This window comes from Podarcis cretensis (assembly GCF_951804945.1).
Source record: "Podarcis cretensis genome assembly, chromosome: 2".
Taxonomy (NCBI): Eukaryota; Metazoa; Chordata; class Lepidosauria; order Squamata; family Lacertidae; genus Podarcis; species Podarcis cretensis.
Genome location: NC_137171.1, coordinates 72,953,655 through 72,968,464, shown reverse-complemented (window position 1 = coordinate 72,968,464; position 14,810 = coordinate 72,953,655). Strand labels below are relative to the sequence as shown.

Here is a 14,810-nt window from a genome sequence, read left to right as displayed (position 1 = left end):
ATCACTGTTGTCCTTTCCCCTTGGAAACTGACCCTTTTATCCATTTTGCTTATATTCCCCAGGGGCTTCAGGGCTAAATTAGACATGCTGGAATAGTTGTGCAAGTGTTTGTCCTTTATGCAAATAAAAAGGTGGCTGGGGCCTATTGTTACAGAAAAAAGAGCACAGTGTGGGGAGCAGAAACGGTCCCTACCATGTGTTACCTTGCTGCCCTCCACTGCTTTAAACAGCTTTCCTTAATCCTGTTCTGATACCAGAGGTGAGCCATGCCGGAAGAAATTTGCTTCAAGAAGTGAATCAAAGCTAGGTAAGGTGAAAGAAGGTGGGTTTCAAACTTCCTCTGTCCATTCCTTTTAGTGTAAAGAGTGGATCCAGTCAAACCCTTATATGTGAAATGAGCTGGCATCTGCATAAAATACATATATTTATTGTATTGTTCACTTGGCAGTTCTTTGGAAAGAGCAATTACACACATCCACTGATTGACTAGGGATACTGTCTTACCTCATAGTGTGTGGTTGGCTCTGTTTGCTTGCGTCATGCTTGCTCTGCAAACATCACACATATAATTCTAGCACACTGGGACTACAGATGGATTGTAGTCTGGGAAGGACTGATGAGTTTATAGTTTTAGGTTAGCGGTTGGACTAGATGATATTTTGGGTCATTAACTCTGATTCTGTGAATTCAGCTGTGCTCTTTGGCCATGGAGATGAAGACTAGCATCATGGTATAACACACATATGGCAAACAAGTGCTGTTTCATGGTTCCTTGACTACAGTGCTCATTTTGCCTGGTTTTCATTATGTCACAGTCATCCTGCCTAGAGAATTGTACCTGCAAAAAGAAGATGAAAGGGTTTTTTTAATGAAGGCTTATTAGTGACAAGATTGAGCTTGTCAGATGCAGTTTAACATTGGAAGTGAATTACTGGTTTAGCTAAACTTAAAAGATATATTAAGAATAATGTTTAAATGGCCTTTTCCAATTTTAGGTCATCCAGTCCAGATAAATGAATGATATGAATTCAGGTATGCTTCTTGATAGTTGGTCTTATAAGGAAAAATCAAGCTGAAATGATAATAAAGGTTACTGCTCAAGATTTATAAAATTCTTACAGCGCTTGTTATCTCTGAGAAGATACTTCTTTTACACCAGGCACTATGGAAGTTGATGTTCATTGTTCTAATCAGTCATGAGTTCAAGAACCAGACCTATGACCAACATGATGTTTTTATTTCAACATTTCTTTGATGTCTTCCAGTGACAAAAATAAACAGGAGCCAGCTGTGTCTCAGCTAGCTTTTGCAGAAATAATAATATATCTTAATCTCCCACATTTCTAGTACTGTTCTCACCATTAGCTGTCCATAAGTATCCCAGCTGTCCCTCGTTTTATAAGGCTGCAGTCCTAGACCATCTAAGCTGGGAGTAAGCACCACTGAACTCAGTGAGGCTTACTTCTGAGCAGACATGTAAAGTTTTGCATTTCAAATATGGTTTACTTCTTGAGCTAGGCAAGCTGTGCACAGGCATTTATTAAACTTAAGGCTTACTTTATAAATTCCTGACTATCTAATTCTAGATTTTAGTTGAAGTGGGATTATGTTTTACTGTAGTGGGAAGCAAAGTAGTTGACCATTAAACTCCTCCCTGCCTTCATTCTATAGTCCAAGACTCAGCTGCTTTTTGTGTGTGGTAAAAATCAAAGCTTATGGAGAAAGTAAAAGAAGGCTGGAACAACTGTTCTTCCTTCACAAACACACACACACAACTACATTCTTCAGAGAAACAGCAGAGGAGAATGTACAGTACTCATTTGGTAATTGTAAGGTTTTAGATTTGACCTTGGAGAATTGGCTAATTGTTTTTCCGGGCCTTGGTTTTCTACATTAAAATAACCAGGATAACCACTCATTGTACAATTATGAAACAATCTCTGGTCTTTAGAGGATATCATTTGTGTAAACAAAAAGCACTGTTTTCTGGCAAGGAAATATGCAGCAGCATATGCGCATGTACATAATTTTATGTATAACATAAATCTATTCCTTTATCAATTTCCGCTTTGCTTCCACATCACATATCCTGCAAACATTTCTTGTTCTAGGAAACTAAAGAATAGCAAATCAGAGGTTATTGTCCTGTAAATGAGCTTTTAACTGATTAACCAGCTAGAAGGAAGGAAGGAGACAATCTACAAGAGGGGGAAATGTTCCATCAGTTTTGTTCATGTTTAAAGTCTAGGTCCTTCCTAGCTGAGATATGGGAGTGGGTTGGCTTGGCAGACGTTGGAATGGAAATAACAAGAGATTTCACATATCACTTTTTACTCTTGGAACAGTGTCAATATCACTGCTGTCAACATAGTTGATTTGTACACCTTTCCCTTAAAGTGAAAAGGTTTGTGTTATCTATGATGTACATAGAAACAAATGGCTCAGAGGTGAATTGTAAGCAATGAAGTAAAAAAAACATGAAAGGCAGAAAGTACAGTGACATAATCAGTTATATAATTGATAGCGGTAATTCACAAAATAGCCGTTGATAATACAGACATCCTGGTATTCGTAAGCCAATTAACACATGTTAACATATTGGCCCTAAATTTTCAAGTTGCAATCTCCCTCTTAAGTTCCTTTGTTCAAGTTTGGCCATGATTGAATAAACAAAAGTAACACTCGCATATGGAATTAAGGCCTCAATGTGAATTCAGCTACTAGCAACCCAATTTGTCTGGGGAATCCAAACACAAGAAAAGTCTTGCTGGAAAAGCATTCTGTACTCACAGTAGCCCATAAGCTGCCTATGGGAAGCCTGCAGCACTGACCTGAGTACAACAGCACTCTCCCTGCTTGTTATACCCAGCATCTGGTGTTCAGAGACATACTGCCTCCAGCATTGGAGGCAAAACTGAGCCTTATGCTCCATGCATTTGTCTAATACTTTTAAAGCTATCTAACTTGATGGCCATTTTATAAGTGGGAGCAATTTTAATAGATTAATTATGGGCTGTGCAAATAAATACTATTGTTTGTCTTTTCTGAATCTTCCAACATTCAGCTTTAATGGATGGCCCCAAATTTATATTATGCAGCTCTGAAAGTGTACTGTATTTAAACTCAAATATTTTTATGAGAGAAAACATCTACATATTGGATTTACATCCATTTCCTATGTTTATGCAATGTAGTAAAAGAAGGATTGCTATTCTTTTTAAGTTTACAACTTTAAGTTGCAATTTTAATTAATACACAATGTAACATAAGTCATTCAACTGCCTATTATTACATTCAAGACAACTGTTTTGATTATGGGCAGATCTCTGGACTTCAAAAAAAAGGTAGCATAAATGTGAACCACAGAGATGGATGGATGTTTTAAAAGAAAATAATTCCAACTATAAGAAGTAGCAAGAAAAATACTGGATCTTCCAAGGTTAAAAAAACCAGCCAAATTACTACAAAGTATGCTGCTTACATCCTTCCAAATTTAACATTTCTCTGGCAGATGTTTACTCCCAGGAAATGACAAAAATAGACCCATTTCTAGACTCTTTTCAATAATATTTTTGGATTTATTCCCATGGATATTTCTTGCAAAAGTTCAAGATGCAGCTCCCTAGAGCAAGCAAGAGGCCTGTAACGTTCTCCTTGACTTGTTTTTTCCATTCCAAACTGAGAGGTGATTTTAGGAAAATAAGCAAACCAAACAATATGGTTCCACAGCAACCACTAGCAACAATCTACTATGGACTTTGGATGCAGCCAACCTTCAGCAATGGGACCTTGCAGGAAACCTGCCAAGGGCTTTGTGTCAGCAGTATAAAGATCAGCTAGTGATTTCATCCATCAAGAGGCCACTCAGGAAAAGCCATGCCATCATGTACACCTGGTAACAAGGCTGCAGTACATTGCTGCAACAGCCCTTTAGCCATTCAGTGCTATGTAGGTGCCTTGCTGCTTTTGAGCACTCCAGAGGTTCAACAGCACATTGTTCCTTCTGGTTCTGGATGCATCTGAAGCCCAGTGCAATGCTAATGGAGAGGTACTTCATGAAATGGGGAAGGACCACAGTAAATATCAACCACTAGTTTGGTTGTCTGCAATGCCAGCCCAAATCTGTGGCCTCTTAACTCTGTTCTCAGAATAAGCAAGAAGACAAGCCAATTATTTTCTCTGTTTCACCTTCCCCATCTGTTCCACAATATAACTCACACATCTCACTATGAACAAGCAAAGTGGGAAAGCAGCTGAGTTCTGGGGACTTTCTGTGTTGCCAGAAACCTAGTGAAACTACATGTCATGTGGAAAACTTAATTGTCCCAATTCTGTGATTTCCTCAAAAGGAAAATGCAGATGTGGGGACTGCCAGGGAGGTTGTTATTAAACATTTGCCACAGCCAAAACAAACAGAACAAATCATTTTGAAGAGAAGGGCAGCCTTTGAGAACATTTGTGGATGAGAAACTGTAAATTCTTCTTTAAAAAATGCCACCTTCACTTGCATCATTTTGGCACATATGTTTACCCCGGACACCAAGATTTAGCTCTGAAGGCCTTCTGGAGTCCCATCACTGATAGAAGTGAAGTTACAGGGAACCAGGCAGAGGGCCTTCTCAGTAGTGGCGCCCACTCTGTGGAACGTTCTCCCATCAGATGTAAAAGAGATAAATACCGTAACTATACAACTTTTAGAAGACATCTGTAGGCATCTACATCTGTATAGGGAAGTTTTTTGTATTTGATATTATTCTTATGCTTTTATATTTGTTGGAAACTGTCCAGAGCTGCTGGGGCAATCCAGTCAGATGGGTGGGGTACATCAATCAATCATTTACTGACAAATGGTGAAGAATCAAACTAAAAGCAGGCTGAAGATACCCACTTCATGGTTTGCTTCACTGAATTAGTTCACCCAAAACAAAACAGCAGCATCCTTAGTAACCCTGCTTAGGGATATAGTATGACCATCACAGTGGGGTGCAGTGCAGTCCTGCCTTCAGAAAGTTTACAAGAAGTGGTGTATCTAAACCCTAAAGACTTAAGGATGTCCAGAGTATTATGACTACAAACAAGAAAAAACATTTTTGTTATGCAAAGACAAATGATTAGGCTCTGTTTACACTGTGGAACTTCCCAGGCAGGAAGCACTGGGGAAGGAAATGCAGATGATGTTCACAATCTCCATGCATTGCTTATGATCCCTGACTTCAGTAGAATGTGAACAGCAAAAGCACAATGTTTCCAGATGGCTACTTCTCTGAGAATGTGGCTGTTTGCCCCATCACCAACATCCAAGTGTTGACAGTTAGTTTGTCCGAGGGGGCAGTAAGTGGTTAGGGAGGCCCTCACAAACAAGGACAAAAAACAACAATACTCTCTAAATTACATTATGCAATAATGAAAAACACAGCTGTGAACATTTACACCATAAGTTACATGAAGAAACAGGTAAGCAATTACTTAAGCCAAGAATAGCAAATTATGCAGGCCAACAGGAGGCTGGTCAGACAGATTTCATAAAAATGTGAGTGTAAGCAGTACTTTATGCGTGTACCGAGTATAAGAGTTGGTTTCCTTGCTAAGTTTATGCTTTACACCAACATTTAGCAATATCCAAACCAATTAGAGGTCTCAAGGAGGTGATCTAGTACTGAGACATTATGCAGCAGGAATGAAGGGAATGCTCTAACATTTTGATTTCATTAAGGCTGATATAGCAGCTCGTTTAAACTAAGTCTGTTGCATATTTTTAAAACTGCAAACTATGTTTTGCTTGGCACTGGAAATGTGTTGCAGTGCCTTCTGTAAAAGAACAAAGGAATGGCTTATTTTTAATATCTTGAGATAGCTAAAATGGATAAATAATAGACTCTGTTCAAAGAACAAATGGTACATGCTCACCAGACTTATTGAACGAGCAATTGCGGGGTATTTATTGCATATGGAATGTGTGCATTGTAATCTTGTATCCCTAGACAGATAAATCTTTCTTTTTCCCTCATAAAATTAGATTAAATAGCTTTTTAAACAGATCATTCACGTGGGTTCTGTCCCCCCTAACAAAAGTCTTGCCCCCCCCCAAAAAAATTGGCTACGCCCATGCTCCCTCCTCAGAAAAATAAATGGCAACAGTGTCAGCCTCAGGATTTAATGGGCCCTCAAGCAAGGCAGCCCACACCTAGTAGAGGAGGGATGTGCAAATTCAGCATTCTTTCATCCTTTCTTGGTGTTCCAGGCCTAGTGAAAATGGTTGTCTGAGTGACAGAGACCCCTTCCCTATTTTGACGTCCTAGCAAACGGCCGCCCTTGGGTGCCACTCCTTGGGGAAGAGCTTCTTTTGCTCTTGCCAGCTGCTGATAACCCGAAGAGATTAACCCCGGTCGCAGAAGCCTCCCTTTGAGGGTAGGTGGGCGCTTTGCTGCCGCTCAGACGGAGCCGCGCCGTCTCTCGCCGTGCGCTCCTCCATCTCCCCAGACTTTGACGTCAGGCGCCGGCCTCTCGAAGCGCTGCGGTTGCTCGCTTCAAAAACAACAGCAGCAGCAGCAGCAGCAGCATCGCTATAGAAACATAGAAGTGGAGCGCGAGCCCGGGAACCTCGCTGTGAGCGCGGGCGGAGGACCCAGCGCGGGCGAGGAGGGGAGGCAATTTGCTCGAGGTCCTTAAGGAGCCGTGGGGAGCAGGAGCTCCCCTGGGGGGGGTCTCCTTTTCTCTGACGCAGCGTTTGGGATTATGAGGGAGGGCTTTGCTGAAACCCTCAGCCTGGAGACTCTGTGGAGCAGGGGTCAGCAAACTATTTTCAGCAGGGGGCCGATCCACTGTCCCTCAGACCTTGTGGGGGGCCGGACTATATGGGGGGGGGGGGTGAACGAATTCCTATGCCCCACAAATAACCCAGAGATGCATTTTAAATAAAAGGACACATTCTACTCATGTAAAAACACGCGAATTCCCGGACCCTCAGCGGGCTGGATTTAGAAGGCAATTGGGCCAGATCCGCCCCCGGGCCTTAGTTTGCCTACCCATGCTCTGGAGTCTTAAATCTCCCGCGCCAACTCTCCCCTACTCCCTCACAGCTGTGTCTTTCTCTCCCGCCTTTTTGGTTCCCCCTGCATATCTCCCCCCCCCAACCACACACAGCCTGTCCCACGAAATGATGCTGCACAGCTGTCGGGGAGTTGGCAGCGCGTCGGGATGCCGCTTCCCTCAAACCTGCTGCGCTTCTTCAGTCTTACTCCGGACGTGCCTTAATGCGGCAGAAGCGGGGGGGCGGAAAGCAAGACGAGCGACAACTTCAAGGCGTACAGGACTAGGCGCCGCCTGTTGGTCTCTTCTCCCCCCCCCCTCCTCCTAGTAAGGAGGAAATGCATGAAGGGGAGGGGAGCTGGGACCTTTCCTCTTGCTTGTTCAACAAAAAAAGAAAGAGCAAGCCAGCAACTGGTAGCACTTCAGAGGCAGGACCTAAACTAACGCAACTCTCCCCAGCTTCCTCTCTTTTGGAGCACGATTGTAGAACCAAAGGAGGCTGATGCTGTGGAGCCAAGAAAGCTGCCCGCCCGCTCGTGGGGGCGGGAGGCTCTTACTGAGCTCTAATCTTCCCAACAAAGATCGCCTGTGACTTTTTCTGGCTGCTGCTTTAAAGCTAAGGGGTGAAAAGGGGCGGGGGAGAAGACAGGCGGAGAGGAAGAGAAAACAGACAAGAAGTGAACTTTTGACAGACTGGGAAAGGGGTCGAGAGAGGCGTGCGGGTTGCTCCGAACAGCCCAGGGACCCCCGAGGAACGCGGGCGAGATGGGGATGTTTCTGGACCCCTCGTGAGATGTATTTGCAGGGCCCCTTTCCCGCTTTGCATCCTCAGCCTATGTAGTGGCCATGAACCGGCCGATAGACCAGGAGATGATCGAGCTGAAGAACTTGGGGCTGGAGAAGCAGCTCGACCTGACGCGGGCCCCGCGAGGCACGTCTGAACGTCCCGTCCGGCTGGAGCGGGCCAACGCCCTGAGGATTTCTCCGGGGAAAGTGCCCGAGATCTTGAGCCGCGTGCGCCAGATCCGACTCCTGGGCGGCCAGAGCGACCCCAAACTGACTGAGGAGCTGGGCGAGGGGCATGTCTTCAAGCCCTGCGCGCAAAGCCAGTCGACCTGGTGTGATCTGTGCGGGGAATTCATCTGGGGCGTGTACAAGAAGCGTCTGCGGTGCATCCGTGAGTACCGGCCTCCAGCCGCACGTGGCGGCATTTGCCAGGCCGCTTTGCATCCTCGCGGGAGGTTCTGGGAGAAGCAGGAGGGCAAGGTAGCGTTCGGTTCAGGGAGCATCAATTTGAAAAGAAATGGAAGAGAAATAGGAGTGATAAAAGTAAAACTAAGTGGCCCAGGATGATGTAGCCCTGTTTGGCTTCCGTTACAGGTAGAAATTCAACTGGAATAGCTTCCCCATCACTTCTCTCACTGCTGAAAGAAGCTGCATAATGCTTGTCCTGCAGCTATTAAAAGTCAAAAGAGCTCTTTAATAAGAAAGGCAACAAGCCTATGGCACACAGAGAGAAAGGATAAGTAAAGGACGTATTTTGTATTGGCCCAAGGGCTGCTTGAGAACAATTTGCTTTGGAAAGTTTTTAAGTTTCGGAGGAATTGGGGTTGGGGCTAAAGAAACATACATAATTATTCTGGTAGCTTGTTTGGATTTAGGTGAAAGTATGCACAGAATTGCAGCTTTAAGCGAATGGTGGAGCTTAAAGAAGACTCTGAGGTCACACCCACACCAAGTATTTGAAGTACTGTATATGGCTTCCCCAAATAAAACTGGGATCTATAGTTTCTTGAGGGTGTTGGGAATTGTAGCTCTGTGAAGGGTGAACTACAGTTCCCAATATTCTTTGGGGAAGCCATGTGCTTTAAATATATGGTTTGGATATGATCTTAGACAGTGTTCTATGCCAGTGAATGTTCTCACATATTGTATTCCCATACAATTTGAGCATGTGAAGTCCTATGCAGATTTACAGTGTGTTAACTGTGCATGCCATGAGTGATGGCTCTCTCAATGTCTGTTATACTGCAGCAATACTTGCTTAACAGTAACTGAATGAATCAAAATCTAATTCAGTAATGCCAAGCAACTTCCTCATTCTTTTCTACCATTTTGATTACCTGGATCATATTTTGATTTAGGAGTAGATATGTGCAGACCGTAGGAGAAATTGGAATTCCCTTCTCTTTCTTCATTTGTTTCTGATTAACACAGGCCAGAATTACCTCTGTTTAAGAGCAACTCAGAACATCCCATATGAATATTTGCTCCAGTCTAATCAGCAGCCCACAATCATCATATTGTGGTGGTACCATCTAAGCTCCGGCTATATAAATTCTCACATGTACTCCAAAGAGCAGGAGTAGTTTTTAAGACTCTCAAAATTCTTCTTTAAAGGGGCACAAGATGGACTAAAAAAATAGTAAGCGGGTGGGAATGATTAGAGGTCTCAGACACCAAGCAGTTTACATTTTCCCTTGCATGAAAAGGGCTTCCACAATTCTTTCACTTGTTTCTGAAACATTGTTCTACATGGACTTGAAGCTGGTTCGTGTGTGTGTGTCATCATCATCTGATTATTTGCAGCTAAACACAATAACTCCCACATTGAAAATATTGTTTGTGTTGATGTGAGATGATCCACTGTGGATGTTTAACTATAAGGATTACCATGGGTGATAACGAACATTAATATGTGAATGAACATGCTGTCACAGTTGTTCCCAGTTGGGGGGCAGAAGAAGACCAAAGGGGTTACGGTCCCAAATTATGACAGTTAAGGACAGCATCCAGCCAAGGATCTCAGTTCTCGTGGCATAACTGAAACTGTGAATTTAGATGTCTGGCAGGGCAAGAAGCCTAGAATAAAATTTAAGATTTTAATGGATGCAAAAGATAGAGGAGGCTTTGCCCTGCCAGACCTAAAGTTATATTTTGAGGCTGCATGTCTTTGCTGGGTGAAAGAATGGATAAAGTTGGAAAATTCAGAACTTGGATTTAGAAGGATATGATAATAGATTTGGTTGGCACGCATATTTATGGTATGAGAAAAAAAGAGTGCATAAAGATTTTGAAAATCACATTTTCCGAGGTCCGCTGATTGAAGTATGGAATAGGTACAAAAATTTATTAGAGTTTAAAACTCCATTCTGGCTGTCGCCATTGGAGGTAATGAGTTTTAAGAAGATCAATATGACGGGGAGTTGGATTACATATGAGAATTTAATTATAAAAGAAGGAAATAAATGGAAATTGAAGCCATACGATGAAGTTAAAGAATATGTGTTTGATTGGTTACACTACTTCCAAGTGAATGCGATGTTTAAAAAAGAGATGTTGGAAAGAGGTTTTCAAGATGAAAAATCTAGATTTCAAAAAGAAATTGTGAATAATGATGTTAAAACTTTATCAAAAATGTATAAATTATTACTTGAGTGGCATACTAAGGATGAAGAGGTTAAAGTTGCAATAATTCAGTGGGCCAAAGACTTTGGTTATAATATTCAATTTGATGATTGGATAAGATTGTGGAAAGAAGGAATGGAATTTACTGCATGTACTACAATAAAAGAAAATGTTATGAAAATGTTATATAGATGGTATGTTACACCAGTAAATCTTGGAAAGATGTATAAAGTGAGTAATAAATGTTGGAAATGTCAGGAGAAAGAAGGAACATTTTATCATATGTGGTGGGAATGTAAAAGAATGAAAGGTTTCTGGGAAATGATTTATAATGAATTGAAAAAAATGTTGAAATATACCTTTGTTAAAAAACCAGAAACTTTTCTGTTAGGTATACTAAGAAATGACATAAAAAAGAAGGATGAGAAGTTGTTTTTATATGCAGTAACAGCGGCAAGAATTTTGGTGGCACAAAAATGGAAACAGGAAGAAATCCCAACGAAAGAAGAATGGAGAATGAAGTTGATGGAATACGCAGAATTAGACAAGCTAACGGGGAGAATTCGGAACCGGCGAGACCAGAGATTTACCGAGGACTGGAATAAATTTACAGAGTATATTAAAAATATATGTGAAGGTCAATTAACGTTTGTAGGTTTTCAAGAAGCTCTGTGATAATAATGGAAAGAAATATTGTTTTATAATAATTGTTAAGATTAATTTGGTTAATAAAAACAACAATACAGATGCAAGAAATGTGAATAACTGTGAAAACATGAAAATTTCCAGATAGACTGAAGGAAGTCTGAAAGTGGAAAGATTAGAATTGGATAATTCAAATGGAATGTTTTTCTTTTATTGTTATATTTGAAAATTTTATGAATAAAAAATTTAAAAAAAGAAACTGTGAATTTAGAAACTTCTCCAATGTCCTGGGGCCTAGCCCTAGGCAATCAACAAGTAGTACCCTGGGGGATCTTCTTAAAGCTATTGCATATTGTTTATCAGAGGACTTGTAGGGAAACTAGGTTAACTGAATGAGGTTTCCTTGGGCCAGAGATGACTCAGTATCTGTTTCTCCTTCCTCTCTGCCACTGAATCATTCCATGTTGAGAAAATGCATGTGGGAGTCTGTGTATGTTCATGAAAGCAGGTGTGGCATGGTCATATCCAATATTATTCACTTAAATCCCCTATTTTTAAGTCCAGCAGTGAAGTCCTGTTTGGTTGGGTTGGATTCTGAGAGAAGGCTACTGGGTGCTTGGGAGACCTTTGGTGTTCTTGTCAATTGCATGTGTATTCCCTTCCTCTGCTGGCTTATAGTGTCAGAGTTGATTTATTGCTAAGCAGTGACTACTGATGCTGCATGTAAAAGGATGCTCCACGTCAAAAAGAAAACTGGGTCTTTGAAATCAGCTGGGTTCACCAGCTTCCTTTATTCCAATGGATTGGAATTCCTGCCAACCCCATAATTGTGCGAAAACAGTGCTGAATTGTGCACCAAAGTTGCATGTGTGTCACTGAAAGCCAGGGAAAGCTCTGCTACACCTTTCACTTGGGCATGCACACAGATACTGTATTTGTGTGTGTGCTTGCAGGATGCTGGACAACAGCTGTTTATTTCTCTTGTTCTGATAGGCCAGGACCCAGATGATCCTGATTTGTGGCTGCTTATTTTAGTGACAGCCTATGTGAAAAACTCAGCCCTTCCTGCCCACAGTTTGTGCATGTTTGTGGAGCATCAAGGGCTGGGAAGGCTGCCCCTGTTGAATTTCTACCTGATAAGCAGCTGTTGCCGGCATAGAGGCTCGTTCCAGGGGGGAAAAGATGGCATAGCTTCTGTCTTGTTAATCTATTGTACATAATAAGTCTTCTGAGCAGGAACAGTATCGTATGTGCAGTCTTCTTAGGACTGGGACTTGCTTCCAGACTTAGTTTGTACCAAGCACAAAGAATGGCTGAGAGTAATTTGATTGGCCTACCCTCAGTGTTCCCATCCTTTCAGCAACTGTAGCTGAAAGGATGTGGCTGCTCTAAACTCAGTGGGTGTGATTTGCGAAGAGCTCCTTAACTGTGCCTCATAGCAGGCTTTGTATCCCTGAGCCTACCTTTGTCTGTATCTTTGTCTCTGGCTGCCATACACCCTGAGAAATTTGTTTTACCCTGTTTGTTCCAGCCACTTTCTCAAATTGCTACCATGTCCTCTGCCTTGTGTCCTTACACTTGGTACTCCCATAATTTACACTAATCCTGCAAGTTTGCCTGTTGACTAACAGTTTTGTATAACATCTAGCACCCTGTTAATGCTGAATAATGCTTGTGGTTCGAGGACCCGACCCCCGCGGAGTAAAATGAAGACACAGGGACACGTGATATAAGGTTAATGGGCAAGAAAAGGCCACAACTTTATTGATTACAGCAATGAAAAGGTATTGGCTTAGGCATTGGATCGCGAAACAAGTGGGTTTATTCACCAGGGGTTCATCACCTGTTGATGCTAATCCAACTATAGGCTCACCCCTGATGTCACCGAGGGTCGTGCCATGGCCTCCCGCCAAGCAGGCTTCGGACGGAATACACGACCGCCAGATTCCATTAACGGAATACCCCTAGAAATTGAAGGCATAGGCGATGGCCACACCTAGCACTTCGACACACCACAACACATTATTCCAATGCCTAACCGCCACCCGAGCTAAAGGCTCGCCGCCAATACCTTCAAAGCTGCAACCAATCCCAGATGCTTTTGCTGACACTAGCTAACCAAATGTCGTTCCCCAGATCCGATAAGTGGATGCTGTCATTCCGGTATGAAGCTTGGTCGCTGATCCGGATACGGTCATGATAAATGACTCGGCCATACATAAAGCGCACCCAACGGGCTACCGCCCGATTTACGAGTTTCCTGGTTCTTATAATGGCCATACAGCTTTGCGTACCACGCCAAACAGTTCTTTTCAAGAAGGAGGGCCAGAACACCGTTGTTCTGGGACACAAGGCTGCAAATGCATTCAAGTCTCTTTTATGCTCCACAACAAGTCCACACTCCTTCTGTTAGCGAGGTCATTCTCCCCAAATGAGAGGACCAGAACACCGTTGTTCTGGGACACAAGGCTGCAAATGCATACAAGTCTCTTTTTATGCTCCACAACAAGTCCACACTCCTTCTGTTAGCGAGGTCATTCTCCCCAAATGAATTGCAAGGATGTCGGGAGGGCCGAACTTGGCTACTTTCTCCCACAGCAATGGCATAAGCTCCTCCCAACACATGCCTCTTGTCGAAAACCAGGAAACTCGCACACCATGTGGAAGGCCAATATTGTGTGCAAGGCCGCAGCTCACCGCTTGTACGCGGGCCCAATGAACTATACTGTGGCCGCAAATCCACACGCTTCTCCTGAGCATAGCTAGGGGTAAAAGACAGAAAAGAACAGGCGGATAAGTAGGGTAAAGCTGCAAGTCGCATATTAGACTTATAAGCATTGGATTTCCCACCGGCCCATTTCTTTGATCCTGTCCGCCAGTAGCCCCAGGTGCGCGGCCGTGGTTGCAGCGCCAATCCTAAATGAATGTGCAGCGTACTCCTGGGAGGATAGACCACAAGCCTCAATAGCCTTGCGAAGTACTCTGGTGAATTGATGCCTCAACAAGGGTGACCCATCTTCATGGACCAGAAACGGACCCGGGCTGGGCGGTCTGAGGTAGAGGTACCGCCTAGTGTCCTCTACCGAGCGTGGGCCCTGCTGTGCCGACGCCGTGAGCTTAACTAGGACACCTTTACTAGCCTGATCAGTCTTGGACTGACATATACGCACTGTCATGTTAGAATCGGACAACTGCACGTCCTCGCACAGGAGGCCGCGTGTTGAACCTCGTGCACTAACTTCAAACACCACCTCACCAACTCTAAGCGTGCCAAAAGGCGATAGCGTAGCAAATTGACCTGAGTTTTATGCGTATCTGTGATAACAACTCGGAAGAAATCGGCTTACGGCCCTCGGCCCTGTGAGGTTGTAACCTGCCCCAACCCTCAATGGCTCTATGGATCAAGAAGTCGCTACCCGGGTCATGAGCAAATGTAGCTTTTGAAAAGAAGCTGATGGCGGCTACGTGAATATTTAAGGTTTTAGGAGCACGTCCCAGATCATAGAGATGGGAAAGGTACTGCAAGACAGCGTCAGTGGTAGGAGGTACGTCATGTGAGAGCCCAGATAACCCAGACCTGAAACCAAGGAAATCACACCAGGCCTTCTTGTAGGACCTGAGAGTGGAGGGTGCCACGGACGCCAATACTCCCTGTATCACTTAGCGTCTCCCACGTTCCACAGGTGCTCCGGAAAGGCAACAGTTGTGCTCCAGGTGCAAGCAACCGG

General features: G+C 43.3%; 1 protein-coding gene across 2 annotated transcripts in view; it reads left to right on the top strand.

Moving 5' to 3' along the window:
* Positions 1–7,391: 7,391 nt before the first annotated feature.
* Positions 7,392–14,810, top strand: part of RASSF1 (Ras association domain family member 1) — a 39,876-nt gene continuing 32,457 nt past the window's right edge. Inside the window, exon 1 of one of the 2 annotated variants that reach the window (XM_079964452.1) lies at positions 7,392–8,206. In XM_079964452.1, coding sequence (XP_079820578.1) covers positions 7,876–8,206 — 331 coding nt within the window. In that variant the 5' untranslated portion in view covers positions 7,392–7,875. Of the gene's footprint in view, positions 8,207–8,323; positions 8,410–14,810 lie in introns of those variants that run through there. The other variant, XM_079964454.1, reaches the window with a different exon arrangement.